The sequence below is a fragment of the Ooceraea biroi genome, chromosome 14 (assembly GCF_003672135.1).
Source record: "Ooceraea biroi isolate clonal line C1 chromosome 14, Obir_v5.4, whole genome shotgun sequence".
Classification (NCBI taxonomy): Eukaryota; Metazoa; Arthropoda; class Insecta; order Hymenoptera; family Formicidae; genus Ooceraea; species Ooceraea biroi.
In genome coordinates, this window is record NC_039519.1 from 4,181,363 (window position 1) to 4,205,317 (window position 23,955).

At 44.0% G+C, this 23,955-nt stretch overlaps 1 protein-coding gene across 1 annotated transcript in view; it reads right to left on the reverse strand.

Moving 5' to 3' along the window:
* Positions 1–6,138: 6,138 nt before the first annotated feature.
* Positions 6,139–23,955, reverse strand: part of LOC105286330 (tyrosine-protein kinase Drl) — an 82,100-nt gene continuing 64,283 nt past the window's right edge. Inside the window, exons 5-9 of the mRNA XM_011351216.3 lie at positions 20,453–20,657; positions 13,859–14,015; positions 12,880–13,147; positions 12,253–12,439; positions 6,139–10,593 (exon numbers count right to left, since the gene is read on the reverse strand). Of these exons, the coding sequence (XP_011349518.1) occupies positions 10,345–10,593; positions 12,253–12,439; positions 12,880–13,147; positions 13,859–14,015; positions 20,453–20,657 (1,066 nt within the window). The 3' untranslated portion in view covers positions 6,139–10,344. The remainder of the gene's footprint in view (positions 10,594–12,252; positions 12,440–12,879; positions 13,148–13,858; positions 14,016–20,452; positions 20,658–23,955) is intronic.

Sequence of the window (23,955 nt, forward strand, 5' to 3'; positions counted from 1 at the left end):
AAGTTCTCGCACACAGAATCGTATTAACTGACCCATCTAAATGTGTTTAATCAAGAAGAAAGATTTATATAGTCGCCGTACGCCAATAAATAATTAACGACACCGCGCGAGAGGAAAGCAAGTTTACATAATGTCCGATCTTTATAGTTAACACGAAAGCGTGTCTCGATTTCATTCTTCTTTATTCCGACATCGGATCTTTCATCGGCGCAATGAGAAAATAAAAAATCCTCAAATCTAAAAGTTTAATTTATGCATCGCAATTATCTTAATGCAAATGCGTATTCAAGCTATATTTAGCAAATTCTTGAATTTAATCGCACCGAGATCAAGATTTCCGAAAAAACCGTGCATGATGATTAACAGAAAAATTAATGTTTCTTCAGGCACACGATAGCACAGGAAGCTAATAAATTTTCGCCGTCTGCTTTCAACGCAGTCGCGCGCGGACGATAAAGTCGTGCGTTTCCATTGCGCGGTTTCACATGTATTTTTGCCCCATGGCGGCGACACGCAGCATTGCTCGGAGTCTGAATATTAGGCAATCTAACGCGTCCAAGGCTAGCTGAGCCTTGAGCCGCCTTTCCAAGTGTTTCACTAACCCGACCGCTCGCTCGATCGCAACTACTGGCCCGAGTCTCTTTACGATTAGACTCACGATCGCTCCTCTGCTTGCACCGAATGTTCTTTATCACGAAAAAGCAGCTTTCTGCACGCACAAGTCATCGTTATTCATGTCGACAATTTTTTATTTCATTTCATCGCGAAACGTGACTTGTTTGCGAGTCACATTTTTCTTTTCAGTCGTGTTGCGACATTTGTTTTTTAATTTACCGTCCAATTTTTTTTCAGAGTTTCTGGCTCAGTAAAGCGCGATTCTTCGGCGATATCAAGAGACTTTCCAAATTCTGTTTTCCGCTTTGGTGTATCATGTTGCGACTGGTGAAACGTTAACCGAGCTTCCTGTTCGTTGCGTTCTAATATTGTAAGAGGCGAAAAATAACTAGGAGACTGCCTTAGATTTGAACTCGAACTCTCCGGGATCCCTGGTTCACACGCCTAGGTCTTAGGCTGTACGGCCAATACTCCTACTGTTGTGATCAACTTGTTTTCATTCCGATCCTTTATACGACCTGTCAGTCTCGATTATCTTTCCAGATCTTACAGCTCGGCCAGCCTGACATTACATTCGTCCCCGAATGTCTCCAAATCGTCGGTTCATTCCACTTGAGTCCCTCCCAACCTCCATTTTTGGTTCACTCTTCTGAGTCCCTCCCAACCTCCATGTTGGTTCACTCCTCTGAGTCCTTCCCAATCTCCATGTTGGTTCACTCCTCTGAGTCCGTCCAGACCTCCATGTTCAGGCTTCACTACCGGCCAGCTGCTTCTCAACTCCCTCCTCTCCGAGGGGTAGCGGATGAATCTCAACTGTCTTCGAGGGGTAGCGGATTTTATCCCACTTCTGAATTGTAAGAGGCGAAAAATAACGGAGACTGCCTTAGATTTGAACTCGAACTCTCCGGGATCCCTGGTTCACACGCCTAGGTCTTAGGCTGTACGGCCAATACTCCTACTGTCGTGATCAACTTGTTTTCATTCCGATCCTCTATACGACCTGTCAGTCTCGACTATCTTTCCAGATCTTACAGCTCGGCCAGCCTGACATTACATTCGCCCCCGAATGTCTCCAAATCGTCGGTTCACTCCACTTGAGTCCCTCCCAACCTCCATTTTTGGTTCACTCTTCTGAGTCCCTCCCAACCTCCATTTTTGGTTCACTCTTCTGAGTCCCTCCCAACCTCCATGTTGGTTCACTCCTCTGAGTCCTTCCCAATCTCCATTTTGGTTCACTCCTCTGAGTCCGTCCAGACCTCCATGTTCAGGCTTCACTACCGGCCAGCTGCTTCTCAACTCCCTCCTCTCCGAGGGGTAGCGGATGAATCTCAACTGTCTTCGAGGGGTAGCGGATTTTATCCCACTTCTGAATTGTAAGAGGCGAAAAATAACGGAGACTGCCTTAGATTTGAACTCGAACTCTCCGGGATCCCTGGTTCACACGCCTAGGTCTTAGGCTGTACGGCCAATACTCCTATTGTTGTGATCAACTTGTTTTCATTCCGATCCTCTATACGACCTGTCAGTCTCGACTATCTTTCCAGATCTTACAGCTCGGCCAGCCTGACATTACATTCGCCCCCGAATGTCTCCAAATCGTCGGTTCACTCCACTTGAGTCCCTCCCAACCTCCATTTTTGGTTCACTCTTCTGAGTCCCTCCCAACATCCATTTTTGGTTCACTCTTCTGAGTCCCTCCCAACCTCCATGTTGGTTCACTCCTCTGAGTCCTTCCCAATCTCCATGTTGGTTCACTCCTCTGAGTCCTTCCCAATCTCCATGTTGGTTCACTCCTCTGAGTCCGTCCCGACCTCCATGTTCAGGTTTCACTACCGGCCAGCTGCTTCTCAACTCCCTCCTCTCCGAGGGGTAGCGGATGAATCTCAACTGTCTTCGAGGGGTAGCGGATTTTATCCCACTTCTGAATTGTAAGAGGCGAAAAATAACTAGGAGACTGCCTTAGATTTGAACTCGAACTCTCCGGGATCCCTGGTTCACACGCCCAGGTCTTAGGCTGTACGGCCAATACTCCTACTGTTGTGATCAACTTGTTTTCATTCCGATCCTCTATACGACCTGTCAGTCTCGACTATCTTTCCAGATCTTACAATATCTTTCGTCGTACGTCCTACGCGTATATTTATACGCTCTCATGATTCATTGATTTCGATTTTATCTTCAATGGCACCGCATCGATGTCGATAAAACGTCAACGTGCCCCTTTGGCCTGCTTGTTCATCGCGGTTCGGATCTCCCAGTTCGCCACGTCGGGGGGAACCAGTTTTTCCGAGTCCGATGAAAGACCGGTTGGATCGCACGACGGTTTATGTAGCTGTCCAGGCCCGATTGTTTTACCCGGTCTAACTGGAAAGCACGATAATTGCTATTTAAGATGAAGACAACCGAGGTAAAAAGTTGCGTCACCGCGCCGGGTCGCCATCGGCGGTTATCCGTGAAGCGAATCGAACGCCGCTGTGAACGCACAGTGTCTTGTATCTCGAACGATCGCGATTTTCCGCATATCCTCGCAGTAATATGACAATGTCGAGCATCAGCGACACAATGAATCGAATACAGTTATAAGCGGAAGTTTCATCAACTTTAACTACCAAGTCGCTATTACAATTTTTCGTAGGATTTCCAAACGCCTAACTAAATCTTCTAATGCTTAACTAAAGCGGAAGTTAATGAAACTTCCGCTTTAGTTAAACGTTAGAAAATCCCATGAGAAATGATAATAGCGGTTTGTTCGCAGGATTATCCCTATTTAGCACTCGGTTGCACTTGGGTCACGCTTAATGCCAGAGTTCGCCGGAAGCAGGACGCTGCAGGCTGCAGGAAAACAAACCGAGGATCGATTTCTATGGAAAGGGACACCGAGCCGACCGCGTGTGAAAACGTTTCCTCCGTTACGACAAAGCAACGTAATTAGTTTCTTGTCTCCGACTGCCACATCTTTCTATCCCTACCAGGCGTTTAACGTTTGTTTCCTACCAACCGGACGCGAGGACGAGTGTCCCGTGCTCGAATTACGTAACGCCGCACTTTCGTTGGCGCCTCTTATGTCAGTGCGATCGTAAGACTGCTACGGCGCCGTACGATGAGGAGCCTCGAAGCAATCTTCTTTTTCTTCCATTTGCCTTCGCGCGTATGGATTAATTTTTCTTCGAGTAGCGCGACGCTACTCGATCGTGCGAGAGTAAAAGTGGAGACGAGCGTCCGCTCTCCTCGGATGGGAATAACGCATCCGTGTCTGTCGCGATGCGCGATTCTACAATTTCTGCGAACTTGCCTCGCGATGTTGCGTTGAACATCGGTATTTATTACGCACACTGTAGCAATTCCACCGTGCATCGGTACGCCACAAGCGCAAACTGCAGAGATCAGTCAAGAAAATGACGCTTAACGTCCATTAACTTGATTACGACATTAGATCAATATCTATTGTCAATATTTATTAAGTCAAAGAGAAAGCCCGTGATATCGTAACGCCATCGATGATCCACGCCGGCGCGGGGTGGGAGCGGGAGAGAGGGACTCCGGCGGCCTTTCACCCTGCCGAATATTCGTGGAGCGCCGAGCGTGGAGCGAGTAGAGAACGCTTCTTAAAAAATTCACGTGCGATCTACAGATCGATTGTCGAGCGGCCGACAATTGCGGAGACCGGGCTTGTGATCTCGCATTATCCGTTCATGACTCGCGGTTGTCAGGTAAGTCCGCGCCGCAGTTCGAGCGCGCTTGAGCAACGTGAAATTTCAAGCTTACCTTGAATTATTATACGCGCCACGAGCTACTCCATTCGATCATTCCTAGGAAACGACCGGGCGTGCCACTTCCTCATGACTGGCAAGCATTTTTTCGCCGCGGAAAATTAAGTTCGCGTCTCGCGCTACTGTTCGCGTTCCTTGTAAAGTTCCTTGTAATATCAATGCACGAGCTGCTCAGATCGGGGCTGCGAGACGAAAATGATCGCGCTCGCGCGATCGGCGACGGCAATTATTACTATTATTATCGCGCCGCAGCCGTTTTAGCGTGCAACAAGAATTGCCGGTTGTCGAACACATCGATCACGCGCAAGCAATGTTACACTTGAGGCACCGTGACATTAATGCGCGCGATCAAACGGAGAACAGGCGTCTGTTTTGACAGAGAGAAAGCTCAAGATGGCGTACTTAATACCGTGTGCCATGTGTGGGACTCCCGCTCTGAGAGCGTGACTGTTGCGTAATCGCGGGGGCCCTTTGGGTACTTGACGCGATGAATAATGTCACAACGATGTCGGCCCCGCACGCAGATCGGTGATAGAAAGCCTACTAAACGCTGACGTGCCCTCGTAAATTTCGTGCCCGAAAAATGTAGATAGAGTTTTTGTGGATCTTGATGCCGTCATCGTGCCATTCTTCTTTTAACCGAATCGACTGCATATATTTATGAAGAATGGAATATTTTAACATTTAGGCAGCGCATCAACGCGGGCATTCGATATTTCACCGAGCGAGACGTTCTCTTTTATTTTTTCCTCCTTCCTGCAATAAATATCAGGTTTTAATCGCGATCGTAGCAGCGAAATGGGCACTCATCAGTAAGATTTGGGGAATCGTCCACCTAGTGCCCAAGCAAGTGTCCAAGCAATAATCGCAGAGTAGCTGGAAACGAGGATCACACACGTTTCAGAGGACTAGCCTGAAGTTTCTATCGCCAGGGTATTTAACGATCCAAATTAGAAAGTCGCGAGACGGATTATTTCCTGTCGGGTTTTCGGGAAGGAAATAAAACAGAAAACGTCGCCTCTCTGTGTGCGCAACTATCATTAACAGAGGCGCCGGTGGAACATCACGTACATACGGATACGGTTTGCTCTCGTGGTGTGCGTGAGAGCCCACGCAGATCGGGATCGTGCGATCCACGAACCGAGGCACAACCTCGCGGGCTTTACGCTTCGTAACAATGCTCCGACTTTCTCCGTCACTTTCATTTTCGTTGGTCGACTGGCCGACTCTCCCGCTCCTCCGGATTAAGAAATAGTGCGTGCCCCTCCGCCATGCCGCCATCCCCGGCCCGGGCCCTCCATCTGCCTGCGCTTGGCACCCGCGATTTTAGAAAGGGTCTCCTACCTCATCACCCTGCTTCGTGTTCCTTATTCCGATACCTTTGCACGAGATGGTATTACACCTCGAGGAACGCGAGGCACGCGCGACGCGCCCTTTCCTTGCTCTTTTTGCTCTTTTTAATAGCAAATCTATAAATGTTAACGTCTCGACATGTGACACGCACACATGTGATTGCTTTAGTTTTATTATTATAAAAAGTTTTAAATGTGCATAAACCACAGTTATTATTTAATTGAATCAGGAAATAACTATTTATATAATTAGTGCAACTGTGAATTAATATTGTGAAACATATTGAGAGCAAATATTATTTTTAGATACATTTTGGTGACTGATGACTACTTTTGTCCAATTAACTGAAAGGAAGAGGAACGAAAGGGGAGAGGCATGAAAATATCGTGGAAAGTTAATATTTTTTTAACACGTATATTTCACTTTTCCGTTGAAAAATAATGCCGTAAATCGTCGTAGGAAATAATAGAATCTGCACAAATCAACTCTCTCGGCGCACCGCTGTTATATTCGCTAGAGGTATTTACAATGACTGGAACTGTCGTCCGAAGAGGGATCTTTTCTCAGATTCCCGAAGGCGAGGGGGCGATATCGAAGCGCGAGAACGATCATACCCCCGGACGCCGCCGGATTTATCCTCCCTGAAGAGGGAGGAAGAAGAGGGATGGGAGAGAGAGAGGAGGAGGAGTACGTATATGTTCGCGCGGAAACGAGCAGCTTCCATTATACAGCGATAGCGAAAAAGTGTGCAGTCATAGCCTACCCTGTTCCTCCATTCAAAAACACTCATGAGAAATACGAATACATCATAGAACCCGACGATTTTCGTTTAAACGCACAGCTTTAGAGCGTCGCAATTATAAATAGTAGCGAGCGAGATAGTTATTAAATAGCGATATCGATAATTAGTAGATGCACCTGGCGGTAGTACAAAGAGAGTCTTAAGTCGTTCCGATGACGTTCTCTGTGGTAGGTCGACAGAGCAGAGGGATGAGATGGGGAAGGAGACAGGAAACGACGAGTAAAAGACGGGTGCGATAAAGTTTGTGGTCGTGGTCAGGAACATGCGACATTTACACATCGAGAACATTTAAAAGTCTTACAACATTGTCTCGCGCCGCTCTCAATTACGATCTTCGCTAGTGTTCGATTCGCACCTGTTGCTCAGGTATTTTTCGCGCAAGAAATTCGTGTGTGCTTAATTAAGTACAAGTTCTCTCGGGGAGACGGTCAACCATGCGATGGCGTGCATACTTGCTTCTCTTTAACGGAATCAACCATTAAAAGTAATGAGCGGCTGATAAGACGGTCGTCTTATGTGCAATTAATATCGCAACACGTTTAACGCTAGCACTTACGACGGAAATGCGAAATGTTGCGAGCAAGAACGCAACTTGCCGATATTAATCTGCGTCACGATCTCTCAGCGAATAACACTCAAGCCTGCTGATAAAAAGGGAAGGCGGTGAATCTGGAATATCCTGTGGCGCTACAGTGTCACTCCTCTGTGCAGTTTAATTTTATCCTGTGAGATCAATGTTGCATGCTTAATACATCGATAAACGTGTTTTCTTGTCCCTCGTCCCGTTCGTGTGGCTTGCCAGCTTTAATCGCCGCTTGCGCAATTGCGTTTGCAACAGAAGAGATGTGGAATAAGCGCAATTGAACTAATACGATTACGCGTAATGCGTTTCGGTATGCCAGCGTTGCTTGTTTGTGCAACGTGTGGCGTGATACTTTAAATAAATGCACGAGGATACGTGAAAGAAATTATTTGAAAATCTTCGTTATCAAGCACGATCTCGCTGAAGCGTATTTCTCTCGATTTCTGTTATTTCTATGAATAAACTGAAAGCTAAACTGAAAGTTAAATTATTAAAGTATATTCTGATTCTTTTGATGCAAGATAAATGTTAATTATATCCTTTAAGCCGCCAGGAGCAGCCAGCCAGCAGGCTCTAACTCCATTTTCCTTCGCAGTGTCTTTCTATGATGGAAATGTCACGGCGAAACCTTTCACCGTCGCCAACATCGGTAATTTTATTTACAACAAACAATAAAGTAACGCCTTGCAAAAGTTCAAATAGCGGGGAAATGTTAAGCACCAGTGGAGTATTTCTTGATCAAGAGGCATATGTTACATTTAGCAACGTACAACGTAAAGAACGAATACAGAGACGTATGTTCGGCATACAGAAAATATAGAAAGAGCAATCTGACTTTCTCTCTCATCTATCGTAAAAGAGTTATTTTCATATGCATTTTATTTCTTGCTTGCATTTGCTTTGGCCGTAATATAACTAACATCTCACAAAAATATTTAAAAAGTATAGTACTCTTCCTTGATCAATTCCATGGATCAAAATAAAAATTTCCATTACTTCTGCCTCCATTTTTAACGCTTGTTATTTATTAAATCACTTAAATTACTAATAATCGAAATGAAGCACCGTGATAGGAACTGAGACAACTTTTCGCGCGGGTCGACCGTTTTCCCGAGACCTGACATTAGAATCCAGCGTCGCTCTCGCAAGATTCGAGCTCGCTGTCGGCGCGAGTCACGGAGAATTCGAAATGGTTTTTCGCAGTGTGGCTAATAGGTACCTAACTACAAAGTACGTATAGTTCGACCGCCCATTTACGCAACAGCGTATGTTCACCGAAGGTCAGATACAACAATAGGATTCCTAAGTGTTCCGAGCTTTGTCTTTGCTCTCTCCGTCGTTCCGGTCACGATTATTCGAGACGTTTCGCAATCACGATTGTTAATGAATAATGATCGGGCGACCCGATCAAGCCGCGCGCCTTTTTCTGCGGCGCTTATATACGCTTGTACACGTTTTCATAGCGGAAAACTCGCGCAGTTTGACGAACCGCGGGGTCGATAGCGGCGCGAACTCTCATAAAAGCGGAATGAATGAAATGCACCGACCTAATTAACCGATCCCGCGCGTTTATAGCCGCCTTATGTAACGATGAGAACGTACATGCGCGTTTGCATGCACGTGCGTATGTGTGCGCCAGCGTTATATAATTTTATTAGGGTATTAATATTGTCGTGCTTTGGGGAATATGAAATTATTCTGTGCCAAACGCGTCAAACGCGTTCGAACTCTCTCGATTTAACATTCCCGATTTTCATGCTCTGCCATTTTTTTTAAATGTGATTTAGTACATTCCATAGAATAATTGCATAAACGATTTTGTGTCATGCGCCTTTGATGTATCTCATTGCGCAGTCGTTTGCTGTACGAATACAAGTGTACACTTGCAATATACTGGTTAACGATTTTATAGATTTATAAAAGCCAGACTAAACGCCGTTTTCCATTCCTCCACTTTTCACGTTTCTGCAGTACGTTGAGGACTAGTCGAAGAGTTTTCTCGTTGAACTGAATACATACTTTTCGTCGTGGAAATTAAACGATTCAAAGTTCACGCATTGAGGCGACCCTCTATTTACAAATGTTAATGAATACCCTCTGAACATTCAGGCAGCCTGATTTCTGTGAATACTGCACCAAAAGAAGGTGAAAGAAAACGAAACTAAAATGAAGAAATTTCATGCTGCGGACACAGCGCTCGCATATAGATTGCATATCTTTATCATTGAATTTATTATTAAAAGGCTGTACCTGTTAATCGTAAACTTTGCAAGATGTATTATGAATATGGATATTATAAATTCTGAATATATTACGAATTTTAATTAAATGAAATGAAATCTCCAAGAGGAATATATAATATCTCCAAGAGGAATATACAGTAAGAATCTCCATTTTCTCGGCAACTTTATAAAATATTGTTCGTGGAAATTAAGCATGTATACGTACATTTCGGCGAGTGTGCGTGTTTCGTACGAGGCAGATTTATCTAACAATTATTTTAAAAATCCAACTTGTAACTCTTGTTTAAATAAGAAATATGTGAATGAATTATATGTCGTCTAGCTTAAATTTCGCATAGACAGGAGATACATACGCAACGAAATTTGTTCATCAGAAAGAGAAAACCTTCCTTTGTTTCAGCCACCCACGTTTCGTAGTGTCGTTTGAGAGATAAGGCTCCTGTGGAAATATATCAACCGCGCATCGCGAATGCAAATCTTGAATCGCAAGAGTCGCGTACGCCGCAAACGCGCGCTCTAATTGCTATGGACGGATGTATCCGTGTCGATTCCATTTTTTGGCCGTCCTGTCGCCGATTACACGGCGACGGTGCTTCCTATTTTGATTCATAAAACCGGCTGGTAAACGCAAGTATGATCAGTACGCGTCGCATCTGCAAGTTCGATGCATCGGATGCGGACTTATCGCTAGCTATGGCAGTAGTGGTGTATTGCAAATGGGCAGTGACAATTCAGTTCCGCGTGAGTTTGATTTCCTCTCCCGTTGTCGGACTTCCGGTTTTGGTTTGATTGCGAACTTCGTGAACGTTTATCATATACTACGTTTATATTATACTTTCGGCGGTTTCGGGGTGCGGCTTCAGGTGAACCACTATTCAGCCTTTTCGTTAGATTAATCGCGACGCGATGGTGATCAGAACAAGGTTCGATCCGACACGTATCGTCCGATCTTTTGAAAGAGCGATCAGCACGGATGATTTAGATGAATCCACCCAGAGCGTCGTGGAAATCTTGCAGATAGGCGAGCAGCTGAGGCATGGTTGGCCGATCCCTGGAGGGTCCGAGCCAGCAGGCTTCCATACAGGCGAACAGTTCATCGGGACAAGGCCTCGGCTGAGCGAGCCGATATCCGTCTCGAAGACACGCCATCATCTCGAACGGATCCACCTCTATGTACGGCTGCTGACCCAATGTCGCCAGTTCCCACAGGAAAACTCCGAAGGACCACTGCAATGTACAGGATACGTTAATGAAATTTACACTTCCACATAAACCAATGTATGTATTGGGTTGGCCAAAAAGTAATTGCGTTTTTTTTCCAATAGATGGACATACATGTTTTGAAATGTAACTAACTTCATTCTAAACCGCAAATTCATTATGTAGGTTAACAACTCACAGTTCAAGCTTGTTTTACAAAAAGAAAGTACACGATTTCGTTAACAATTGTTTCTTTGCCGTCGATTTCAAAATGGAAAATCAAAAAGAACATTTTCCTCATATTTTGTTTTATTACTTCCGAAAAGGGAAAAACGCTGTGCAAGCTCATACAAAGTTATGTGATGTATATGGCGAAGATGCTTTAAAACTGCGGCAGTGTCAAAATTGGTTTACTAAATTTCGATCTGGAGATTTTAATGTGAAAGATGCACCACGCTCAGGAAGGCCAATCAAAATTGATGATGACAAAATAAAGGCACTGATCGATTCGAATCGGCGTTTAACGACACGAGAGATTGCTGAGAATCTTAACATATCGAAATCGAGTGTTGAAAACCATTTAAAACGACTTGGATACATTAGTAAGCTCGATATTTGGGTACGACATGAGCTCAAAGAAATTCATCTCACTAAGCGTATTGACATCTGCGATTCTCTTTTGAAACGTGAGGAAAATGATCCATTTTTGAAACGGATGATAACAGGCGACGAAAAATCGATCGTCTACAACAACGTCAAACGAAAAAGATGGTGGAGCAAGCGTGATGAACCTGCTGAAAGCACTTGAAAAGCAGATATTCACCAAAGAAAGATTATGCTGTCAGTCTGGTGGGACTAAAGGTATTGTGTATTTCGAGCTGCTTGCAAGGAATCAAACCATTAATTCAGACGTATACTGTCGTCAACTGGATTGCCATCAAACAGAAACGTCGAGAATTGGTGAATCGCAAAGGTGTTGTGTTTCACCATGATAACGCTAGACCACGTACAAGTTTGGTCACTCGTGAAAAATTGTTGCAGCTTGGATGGGATGTGTTACCACATCCACCATATTCGCCAGACCTGGCACCATCAGATTACCATTTGTTTCGTTCTTTGCGAAACGCCTTGAATGGTAAAACCTTTACTGCTGATGAGGATATCAAATCGTTCTTGGAATTGTTTTTTGCTGAAAAAGATAAGAACTTTTTTGAGCGCGGAATCATGAAGTTGCCTGAAAAATGGCAAAAGATAATCAAACAAAATGGACAATATATTGTTTAATAAAGTTTTTGTTTCCCATGAAAAATTCGCCTTTTATTTATGTAAAAAAAAACGCAATTACTTTTTGGCCAACCCAATATTTAATACAGAGATATCTAGCTTTTCTATCCAACTATTCCATCTAGCTCAATTATTTCAGTAATGAAAACTTAATTCCTTATACTTCTGTTTTCAGCGCTACCATATAAATTTATAACACTTGCGAATCTAGGACACATAAAGGAACGCAAAATGAATTCGGTGTCCTTAAGAAATATCTTTTCAAAGAACTTCGCTGTGTATTAAGTGAAATTGTGAAAATAAAAAATGTATTTGTATATTTGTCTAGCTCATCCACGCTGACGCCTTTCTGAAGGAGTCGCACGACAGTTCAGTATCCGTCATTGTAAATTGAGTTCATACCACATCGGTCGCCGTGCTGTATTCGTTGCGCTGGAGACTCTCCAGGGCCATCCAGCGTATGGGTCTGTTCTCGTTATCACCGAGACAATGGTAGTCCTGAGGGAAGAGATCTCGAGCCAGGGCAGCATCAGCCAATCTCACGCGAAGACTGCTCGGTTCGATCAGGCAATTCCTGACGGCGATATCCCTGGAAACGAATTATCGATCCTGAGGCGGAAACGATTGCGTTGACATTTCAACGATAACTGTGATGAACGACAGCCCTATAAGCTGCGAGGTACAAGCTATATGTTGTAGCTTCAACAGTACATTTTATCTCTCTGAGATTACTTACTTATTTATTTATGGATTAACGATACAATATTGCTATGTATCAAAGAACAGAGTTCATTTTGGTGGACATAATTTCGTCTAAAAAATCCACAAAGAATATTCTAATCGTGATTATGAAGGAAAGAATATTATAATTTTATTTTCAAATTAAAATTTGAGTAATTCTTTATTATTATAATTTTACTACAGAGAGAATACGTAACAGTTTGACAGAACGTGGGACTAATTAATCATCGTAATCGAGTTTGACGACGCCACGATGAAGACGTGGGCACTAATATGCATTCTAATTACCTGTGCAACAACCCTCGCCCGTGGAGGAACGCGCCAGCCCTAGCAACTTGTGCACCAACGTGGACCAGATCTCTGGTCACGGGATGATGATTTCCATCGGTAAGGTAGACCTTTAGATTTAGCTCGCCGGGCGTGCTTGTGTAAGCCAACAAAGGGCACGAACTGTCGAGACAGGCGGCCGCCAAAGAGGCGATGTTCGTATGAACTAAACCAGCCAGTTGTGAACCCTCTACCACCAGAAGAGAAGCTTGATAAGCAGATGCCACTTCTGAAATCAGCATAATTATCCAGCCTGAGTGATTAGAATCGCAATTAGAATATTTACATATTCATTAGGATTAAGCATTCATTTCGTTGAGCAAATTCAGTCTGAAAGATTTTTTAAATGAATCCCAATAAACATTGTCAAATTGATTAAATAAGACATATGAAATAATTCAAACTCAACTTTCAAGAGAAAGTGTCATTTTGTTTAGATTTTTATTACTTTCATAGTTTCATCACTGCGAACATAGCTTCTTTATCTTTTATTCTTATCAGATCAAATATAATGAAAAATCATTTTCATATAGACATCTAAATGAGTCAAATAATTTAAAGTAATAGGTAAAAATAAAATTTTATAATTATTTTATTTTATATTTTATTTCAACAAATTTTGCTCGATTCAGTCGTGAGTAGTCGATCAAGTAGCCGATGGTAGATACAAGAACTTTCTCTTTTATCTTGAATGGGTATTCTTGCTCGGCTATTGATCACTAAACTGCGTATACTTTTTGAGAAAAATGAGAATTAAAATTTCTTTCTTAATTTATCGTTGCATGAATCATTCATTATTAAATTATTAATTCGTCAAAAAAAGCGATTTGTATATTTTTAAAAAGTCAAAAGTAAAAGTATAAAACTTTTAGTTGGACTATATCGATTATACCATGCACATTATTAACATAACTTCTAATGTTATTAAATTCGATCTTACCTGTAACTGTCTTTATAATGACTTCCTGTTCGCGTCCGGCTATCTCTAAAGTTCCTTTATAAACGCGACCGAAAGTGCCTTCCTGGACGAGAGTACGGCAATATAACGCTGATCTCGATATTGCAAGTGCTCTGGCCTTCTCACACGGATCAGTCGACTAGAAAGTAATAATATATATTTTTATTTGGAAACTGCTATAATACAGATAAGATAATAATTAAAATAGTGAGATGCAATAATTATCTGCTTGAATAATTTTTGCATAACATACTAATATAACTTTACTAATATAACTTTACATTTTATAACAATAAAGTACATAAGTATAATTATCATATGTTTAATTTAAATTAAACCTGTCAATTCTTGATGAAGAAAGTGAAATAATTTTATGAAATTAAAAAAGAATATTAATTAAACAAAAGTCGCAACGAGATTTGAAAGAATACTTCTTCAAGAAGAAAGTTAAAAGATGAAATATGAAATCTGACGAACATAATGGTCCAATCAACATGCTACAGATTTTTCTCATCATCTGTTGAAGGGAACTGAATAAATCTACGTAATTATTTATACGTTAGTAGTTAACAACCTAAATTTACTGTCGCTTAAAATCTTAATTGCGCGACGGTGCGCGCTTGCATAATTCATAACGAAAAAGAAAAAACTCCATCAAGCGAGGATTCATTAAAAAGGCATTTGTCGCGTGTAAGGTGACGCCAACGAGAAGACCTCCGCGGGTCCTCCGGGGACGCGCAGGGTCGAAGTCTCCTCCACCCTCTCCGAGCGTCGTTATGGCATCGTCGCACGGTCCCCTTTGTTCGCCAGGCGGATTTCCATTGGTCCCGACGTAGGACGCGAGAAGGCTACGCGACGCGCGCGCCGGGGAGGGGTGACTATTCATTAATTTCAATTTTCCGGAGTTTTGCCTTCGGCCCCACCCGTTTCCATTTGGACATACGCACACGCGCGCACGCCCCCGCATAGACGAGGGCGAGCCGCGGGGTGACGACGGGATGAGGAGGGGGCGGGAAAAAAGGGAAGGAAACGACGGAAACCAGTTCGAAACACGTCGATGCGACGTCGAGCCGCGAAATTACCGGGCGATGTATCGGATTCGAGATCGAGGGGGTGCGCGCCGAGGGTGGCGGCGACGGCGGCAGCAGCACTCGGGATCCGCCGAATGGACGATATAGACTGGGATTGGTCGGTCGGTCCGTCGAGCGGTCTCAGAAATTATTTACGAAATCCCCGGATAGCGCGGGATGCACGGTGAAAATGCAAACACCGCGGCTAATTCCGCGGCTTATCGGGGTCTGTGATTATTGCAGAGGCGAATTGTGTCGGCGCGCTTGGCGAACGTTGTTTTCGCGCGGAGAGAGAGCCCGGCGCCCGGACGTGCGCGATCTCCGGTGTCGATTTCCCTTTCCCCCCCGTTATAGTTGCATATTTTTTTCTTCCCTGTTTTTCGCGATTCTCATCCGCGTACGCGTGTGTATGTACGTGTGTGCACGCTTTTTTTCGCGCTCACCCCCGATGAAAATGTGATGAGTGACGTGAAAATTGCCGGACGGGGACTATCTCGCGGACCAAAGGTGCGAATGGAATCTCGGTATTGCGTAACGAGGCTATAAATATAAATTGCCCTAAGATTTGGAGCGTTATCGCGTGGTTGTCCGCGAAGTCGCCAGTGTAATTCCAAAACGCTAACGATTGAATTAATTTCTTATCAAATTTTATGCTAAACGATTGCGTGATTATCAAGCGATTATGATTCCTGTTGGTGTTCTAAAATTAATATAATTATTTAAGTTAGGCGTAAATTACGATTCGTTGAACATTTGAAATCAAATGTTCTCTGCTTTACGGTCTATAGATATTACCTATTTAGTAATCAGCGAAGTATATGCTATACCAGCAAAAATATTATCGCGATAAGAGACAGATTTGGACGAGCGACCATCCGAAAACTTTCATTTGTCTATTAATGGATATTACTTCATAGTTTACATTACGGAATCAAAATCAGAGTATCGAGCGTATAACGCCACGGGCGGGCGTTTTTAGCTCATCCAGTACGAAGCAGCAATTTGATTTATTTACTGAAAGGCTTTCGTCAAACATCACGTTCGTTCGTTCGTTCGTTCGTTCGTTCGTTCGTTCGTTCGTTCATTCGTTCGTTCATTCGTTCATTCGCTCGTCCGCTCGAGCCGCTGAAGGCGTTCTAAAAGCTTCGTTTCCGGACTAGCGCGTCCGCCCTGCCCAGGGCGACGTGCACTTTTTAATTCGACTTTGCCGATTTAATAATACGATCTCCCATGGCACTCGATTAAAACGGTGACGCGCGGAACGAAGCTTTCGTGGCAGTGCGAATTAAGTAAATCGAAGAATCGATCGTGTAATCTCCCCGCGTAAGTATTGCAGTAACGGCGATTCGATACATCGTCGTCGCAAAGCGCAGAGCAATTGCTGCTTCAACGACGTATCATAATATTATAATTGCCGTGCGATGCCGGCACTTTTGTCATTCTACGTTACCGCTCTAAATGACTTACTGAGCTTTTTAATTCGCGTGTAATTACCCCGCCATTGTCGTATTACAAAGTCTCCGCGTCGCCATGGGCGAACTTTACAAAGAGGACCTGCTAAACGTGCTCTCTTTCGGAGTAAAACTGCGCATTTTGTGCTTGTGACTGTCAGCAAAACATTGTCAGAATCTCTTTAATTAAAATTCTTTCGTCAATTCGTCAAATGCAACAGTTATTTCGTACTTTATCTGATTCGTCAAATCTCATTTCTGAAACGCTTCGGTTCAACAATCGAGAAGATCTCTTCCTGGTCGCGTGAGGTCAGTTTCCGATGATATAAACGAGTTAGACCTCCTCGAGTTAATCTTCCATGGTAACGCGCGTTGGCAAATAACCACTCGCTATTACGTGAAGCGCAAAGCGCAAGGATCAGATAGAACACCGAGCAAATACACGGTCGGTTATCTCGTCTGCCGCGACCATCGCAAGGGTCAAGGTACGTCCGACTTTTACGGGGAAAAAAACGGGTATTGGCGTCCGGATAGGCCATGCGGAAAATGCCGAGGCAGTCGTTTCGCCATTTCCCTGCGCCCGCTCGCTCTCTCGCGCAGAAATCCTTGCGAAGGAGATCCGGCAGAAGGAGGAGGACCTCGTGTGTTTGTCCTCGTGGCGAAGATCGTTTCCTCGATAGACAGCGTCAGGTAATGGCTTCCCCAGGAATGGGATCTCAAGCGTATCGTTTTACACGCAGGGGGGTAAGACGCCGTCGCTGGATTACGTCAGTCGCTCGGTCCGAGAGGGACCCACCCGGGTTCCTGGTGGTGATGGGCGAGTGAGTCGGGGGTGAGCGGGCGAGGGGTAAGTTTTCACGAAGGCTCATGGTTACATCAATCGGTTGGTGTACATACGTACGTGCGCGTGACTATACATGTGCCGCAGAGCCGAAGCTCGCTTCTCTATTTCTCTATCTCACCCTCTCTCGCTCTATGCGCGTTCGCAGGGTCGGTTGCGCTCGAGACGGAGCGTCGCGTCGGAGGGTCGGGGCGCATACGCGCGTATACCCGGTAAATTGATCCAAGATCAAAGCCGAAACAATCACAGGACCCACTTCCAGCCGTCTCTCCGCCATCTCCCTCGCTTTGCCGCCGATCCTCGCCCTCCTCGCGTCCTCCTGCTTCCCGCGCGCGTCTGAGGAGGGCGAGCGCCGGCGTCAGCGTCGAGGACGACGACGACGGCGGCGGAGGCAGTGGCGGCTGTAACAATCGTGTACGTGCAACCCCCGTCTCTCTCTCCCTTTTTCCCGCGTGCTCGATAAAAGTGCAGATGGTACCCGATTGTACCCTTTCTTCTTTTTCCGGGGAAATTAATGCAAAACGCTTGTTCCGACAGAGAACAACGCAGCGCAGCGGGAAAGCGATCTCATATTTATTCGGCGTTTTCGCGCGACCCTCTCGCTCGTCTCTTTGACTGCGCGCTTCGCAGGAAGATACTTGTGCATGGGGGTTGAGGGGTAATAGCGGCGGGTAATAGCGCGTGCTTTAAAACGGTAGTTAAAACGGCGCGGCGGGCCGTGACACGCGGCGATTGCGTGCGTAGACGGTTATTGAAATTGACCTTTAGCACTTTAGCGGCCGCTCGTAAATATCACTGTACGTGTGTGCACAAACGCACAAGGGTACTTCGCGCATTGCTTTATCTTCCCATAAAGATAGCCGCGCGAATTACGACGGCTAATTTCCCCGTTAAACCGTTTGCCAGGTGCTGCCGTTCTCACCTGATCGTTAAACGAAGCTTTTGTTGTGTTCATGAAAACGACATCGATTGAGAATCAATGTTACTATTGAGAGTTATATACGGAAGTAGAGCAAATAATTCGTTTCATTGAAAGCGCGAGACTAAACATGTAAAATTAATACTAGCTAATAATTTTTGCGTATCTTTTATTAGGGGTGTGATTTAGTTTTGAGGGTTTTTTTGCTCAAAAACGCATGTATTTAAATATGATAATGAACGAATACCTTAATCCAAATATTTTCCTTCGTTTTCTATAACTTTTTCCCATCTTTCTGGCAAGAGATGGATTCCACCACGATAAAATCACTCTTCTTTTCAGTTGATCCATTCGTCGACGAATTTTCGCACTTCTTCCAAATTATCAAAGTGTGTGTCCTCTAAAGCGTGTTGCATCCACCGGAGCAAATAATAATCGCATGGAGCAATGTCCGGAGAATACGCGGGGTGCGGTAAGACTTGCCATTCAAGCTCTAATGGTGTTTCTTTCACTGATAACGCAACGTGAGGTCGAGCCTTGTCACGAAGAAGAATCACTTTCCGTCGTTTACTCGCAATTGGTGCTCGTTTTTGGTCCAATGCTTGCTTCAACTTGTACAATTGGTGTCGATAACGATCAGCCGTGACAGTCTCATGCGGATTTAACAGCTCATAGTACACTATCCCACCAAATACAGAGCATTACTTTTGAACCGTCAATATTGCGTCTCGGAGTGGATGTTGATGGTTCGCCTGGATCCACCCATGATTTTCTGCGTTTCGGATTATCAAAATAGATCCACTTTTCATCCCCAGTAACAATCCGAGACAAAAGACTCTTCTTTTTTTGCCTGGCGATCAACGAAATGGTTCGCAATGGCACTTTCCGATAATTCATGTCGAACCCATTTCCCTTCTTTCTGAATCTTTCCCATTTCATGTAAATGTTTCGTAACTGTTGTACGATCAACATTTAATGCTCTGGCAAGTTCTGAAGTGGATCGTGTTGGATTTTCGTGCAATAATGCTTGGAAATCTGCATTTTCAAGCTTTCTTGGTTGTCCCGAGCGTTCTTTGTCCTTCACATCAGTATCACGACTTTTAAAGCGTCTAAACCAGTATTCACACGTCTTAATTGATGGGGCAGAATCACCATAAGTTTCCACAAGAATTCTATAACCGTGAGCCGCAGTTTTCTTTTGATTAAAAAACAAAAGCAACGCATGTCGAAAATGCTGTTTCGGAAGTTGCATTTTTACGATGATATAAACACGACTGTTATTGCATCTATTGCTATAATGCTACCAAATGTCATGGATAATGTCAACACTGTAAGAAAGAACAGTTATCGGAAACAGCTATTGGAACAAACTGACACTACAGCCATCTGTTGCAAAACCCTCAAAACTAAATCACACTCCTAATATTTTACTGTATCAGAACTATGACTTTTATTATGAAAAATCATACGATATTTCTCGAAGAAACCGATCCGATTGTTGCGTCAAACGTTTATCCGACCGCGAACCCGGAGTATCAAAGAGATCAAAAACGTGGTCAGCATCTATGTCAAAGAAAGAATCAAAATGAGCGGAGGAAAAGAGAGAAAGAGATTTCGTGCAACGCCAGAATCGGCAAGCACGCTCGAGAAGTCGGAAGTCGAAGCGAAAAAGGCACTACACACGTAGAGCTTTTCCCCTACGTCTCGTCTGGTCTCGGTAGGTGGATGGAGGTTGTAGGTCGGCGGGTTGGGAATCGCTGAATAAAGAGCCGAAGGGCTGGAAAGGGTTTGGGCGCCAAAGTTGTCCGTGGAAAGCGGCTCGCTCGGCCGCAAACTCGATAAAGTTGCGAGGCGCGGCACTCGTTGTGTATACGAGACGAGACGAGACGCCACAGGACGGGATGAGACAGGAGGAGGAGTTGTCTCGCGCTGTTTCCGCTTCCGGTAGTCGGAGTTTGCGATAGCCGAGTGGAAGGAACTGGGACCGGCGGAAAATCGGATTTCCTGACGCGCAAAACGGACCGGACGCGAGCTTCGCGTCACCGGATTCATCCGTTTCACGGATTGTTTCATCGCGATTAGAAAAACCGTGCAAAAGTCACAAACACCCGCTCGAAGGAACGTTGAACGACACCGGGATTTGCGTTTTGTCGTTGCCGATAGTGAGCAAGGCGCGAACATAGAGCGACGTGAGATGACGTTTCACACGATCATAAAATGACGTGCTTTGTATGCTAAACGGCGCTTGAACTTTCAACTTGAGCTTTCTTCAACATTAGATAGTCACACCAATACCTGGCTCAGATGCGTCACGTGGCTCGCCGCGTAGTAACTCGCTCTGGAGCCGCATGGCCTCGCATAGAGAGGCTCGAGGTCGGCGATGGTGGCGTAACTTCCGGAATTGGCGCTTCCGGGTCGTGGGTCGACCCTAACTAAGACGGAACTTCTGGCCAGGCCACCGGTGTCGGCCGCGGAGTAACTGCAGCAGGGCAGAGTTTTCCTGAAAGGATGAAAGGATCTCTGCAGACACACGATTGTTACATCCGGGTTAATTATCGTTACAATGGCGCGCGAGGTGCGCGCGGCACTGTGAAAAAGGGTGCTCGAGTAATTGTCACGCAGTTTCCGGGTTGCAACGAGGCGTTTTTGCTGAAACGAATTTCAGCATGCCACGCCGGATCTCCTCTACAAATCCGGGAATCCGTCGTTGATTTTCAACGTTGCGGGCGTCGCCGACGAGAGGATTACGTTGGTCGCCGACCTTTAAAGTAACCCGTACAGCACATAAGCTTCCAGTTTTATTGCAGGAATGTTGCAACATTACAAGTTGCAATGTAATTTTGCAGAGATATTACAGAGATATACAATTGCAATATTGCACCGAAATGATCCTGCAAAGTTGTATGCGTTTTCGCTCCGCACCACTAGGTGGTGCATATGTCGAGTTCTTACTCGACGTTAAGATTTAGCTTCACAATTATATAAGTACGTGCCTTGGCATGATAATAACTTTTCTAAGAATTTTTGCACTTGCGGCAGAGGTTCCCATGGACAACGTCCACGCACGCCGCAAGCATCTGAAGTCATTAAATTTGCCCATTTAATTATAATTAAGTATTAGCTAAAAAACAGATTACTTTATAATATTGGACCAATATAAATTACTCTCTTTTACTATACTATTATATTTTTTGCAATGTTTCTGGGAGCACACATTTCAATGTTGCTGCAATGTTTCCTAGGGCGGACATTTCAACGTTACTGCAATGTTGCAGAAACATTTCGCAACTTCCATGCAATATTGCAATCTTTCAATGTAAGATTTCTGCAATATTTCTGCAATCTTTTGGTGCTGTATGGGAAAAGATTACGCGTTGTTCAAGACACGAATATTAGTTAACATCCCTGTAATCCCTGGAATAGCTAATTTTTAAAGTCCAGCTATGCGTCGTTGTAATAGTAATCCAACTAGCCATCATAATCTTTACAATTTTGAAAGTATACCTAATAAAAGGCTTCTTTTAAAAATGAAATCGAAATAATCGAAATAATCGAAAAAAATAATAACGATATAATCTTCATAAAGTTAATGTTATCTTAAATTGAACATCTTTAATCGTTTTACAAATGTTTTGGCACGCATTCGTTAATTTGTTAATGAATAATTATAGCAAGTACCATCGAGAAAAATAACGCATCTACGATATCGCTAAAATATAAAAACACTATTGTTAGACGCTACATGCCGTAATCGGTACTTTTATCGCGTTAATTTCGCCTGGGGATCACCGCGTAATAGGTTCTTTTAGCGAGCTTCCGTCCCGCGGGACTAGGTAGCAATATGTGTTGTGTGTGCCGGGATACACGCAGTTCAAATTACGTCGTTTACAGGATAGACGGGATAGCTTTATAAAGTCCGGCCGAGATACACTTCTCCTAGCAAAAGGTAGGAGGCAAAAGTGGGAAGAACGGTGCATTATCATATTTCAGAAGCGTGCTCCGTTCCGCAGCCCTGTGCATAACCCTCAACGAGGAATTATCTTCGACAAGAAGTTGCTCGAGTATCCTCTATCTCTAGGAGGATTTACATCTCGTCTCGGATGAGTTCCCGAGGAGCTCAAAATGATCCTCCCTCTTTGTCGACGATCTCGCGACAAAGAAGCGTAACACAAATCGATCCTAGCTCGAAAAGTTTTTACCTTCGACTGATTAAATCCTCGGTGTAATATATTTCTGTTCTGCTCATTGTTCTGTGCTTCATCGTTGTTTCTCACTACTCTTTTACGATTTAATTTTATAGTCGTGTTTAATTTTGGTTGTTTAAACATGATAGCTTCATGCGATGTGTGTATATAAATAATAAATATATATATTACAAAATAAAATTTTCATCCAATTTTAAATTCTATTCACATAGAATTACAACATTTATTCTCATCATTGTTTAAAGAATTTTTATAATTTACAAGAATTGTTATTTAAATGTAAAATCGAATTTTTGTCTGATTTCGGATATTATAATATTAAAAATTTTCAAACAAATCGTTATGTTAGGACGTCGATTTCAGAATCTAGACAAGAAAAAGAGGAGAAAGGGGATAGAACAGTGACTGAAAATACGGCGAGAAATAGAAGAGCGGATATTTTTAGCGATTTATTGGTCGTTTCGTGCATGTAAATCTGCCGCCGAACGTATTCGCCAAAAAGACGAACGACGGAAAAACGCGTACGGCCATCGATTTCAAATATTCTCCGTTCGCTCGTGCCGTGTCCGTTTATTTTTACGCGACCCTTACGTTTCGCAGCCGGATCGACCTCCAGCGAATTCGTCTCTGGCCCGTAAAAGCGAACCTTCGCCAGAGCAGAAGCGTTAAAGTGTCATCCGGAAGTAATGTCACTTTTGTAACTCACGAACAAGTATTTGCACTGAAATTCTCATAGATCGAAAATTTATGGCGAAACCGCGGCGAAACGTGTCGGCCGCAATATCATCGACACGAACGAAGCCGGCGAACTAAGTTTTAATATAATCTGATAAGCTTTAAGGAAGAAGAATGTGCAAGGTGCTCCCGCTTCAATACCTTTTTTTCAGAAGAAGAGACGATCAATTGGTACAAATCCTGTATCGTGCTGCAAGTAAATTTTACTTGGCAAGAAATTTTTAATTTATCCTCCAAACTTTATATAACAATATTCTGAACACCTGAATATCTAAATATACGTTATACGTGAACATTTGCTCTCTGTGCGGAAAAGAGAGAGGAAACCTAGTTTTTATAGATTAAGAGAACGCACAGGAATTATTATTACGAACAAGAACATTATTATGAACATTCTTCTTATTGAAAAGAAATTAACAGTCCGTCTAAAATCACGGAAGGACCAATCGAGTTGATGTCGAGATACAAAAATAAATACTTCGGCAGCAGCGGGGGAGCAAAAGTTGGCAGACTGCAACGAAGTCCCGGCGCGAGTTTCGCGAGTGGCGTAACTACTCCCGGGGAAACTTTTCCCTGCTTGCCGAATCTCGAAGGCGCCTTTTGTACGTCGAGTTCGATGCGGCAAGGCAGGCTTGTGGGGAACGTGGGCTGGTGGTGTTCACCCGAGCGGATGTAAAATCTGCAGTTTTACTCGCCGGCGGGGATGTTACGCGAAGCATGGCGCGGAGATGAGGAGAAAAGGGAGAGACCGAGGGGGAGGCAGAGAATCCTCGCGTTTCCCTGCGCGTTATCGGGACGGGGCCTCAAAAGAGCTAATATATCCCGGGAGAGACAATTGGCCCATGTCAGAGAAACGCA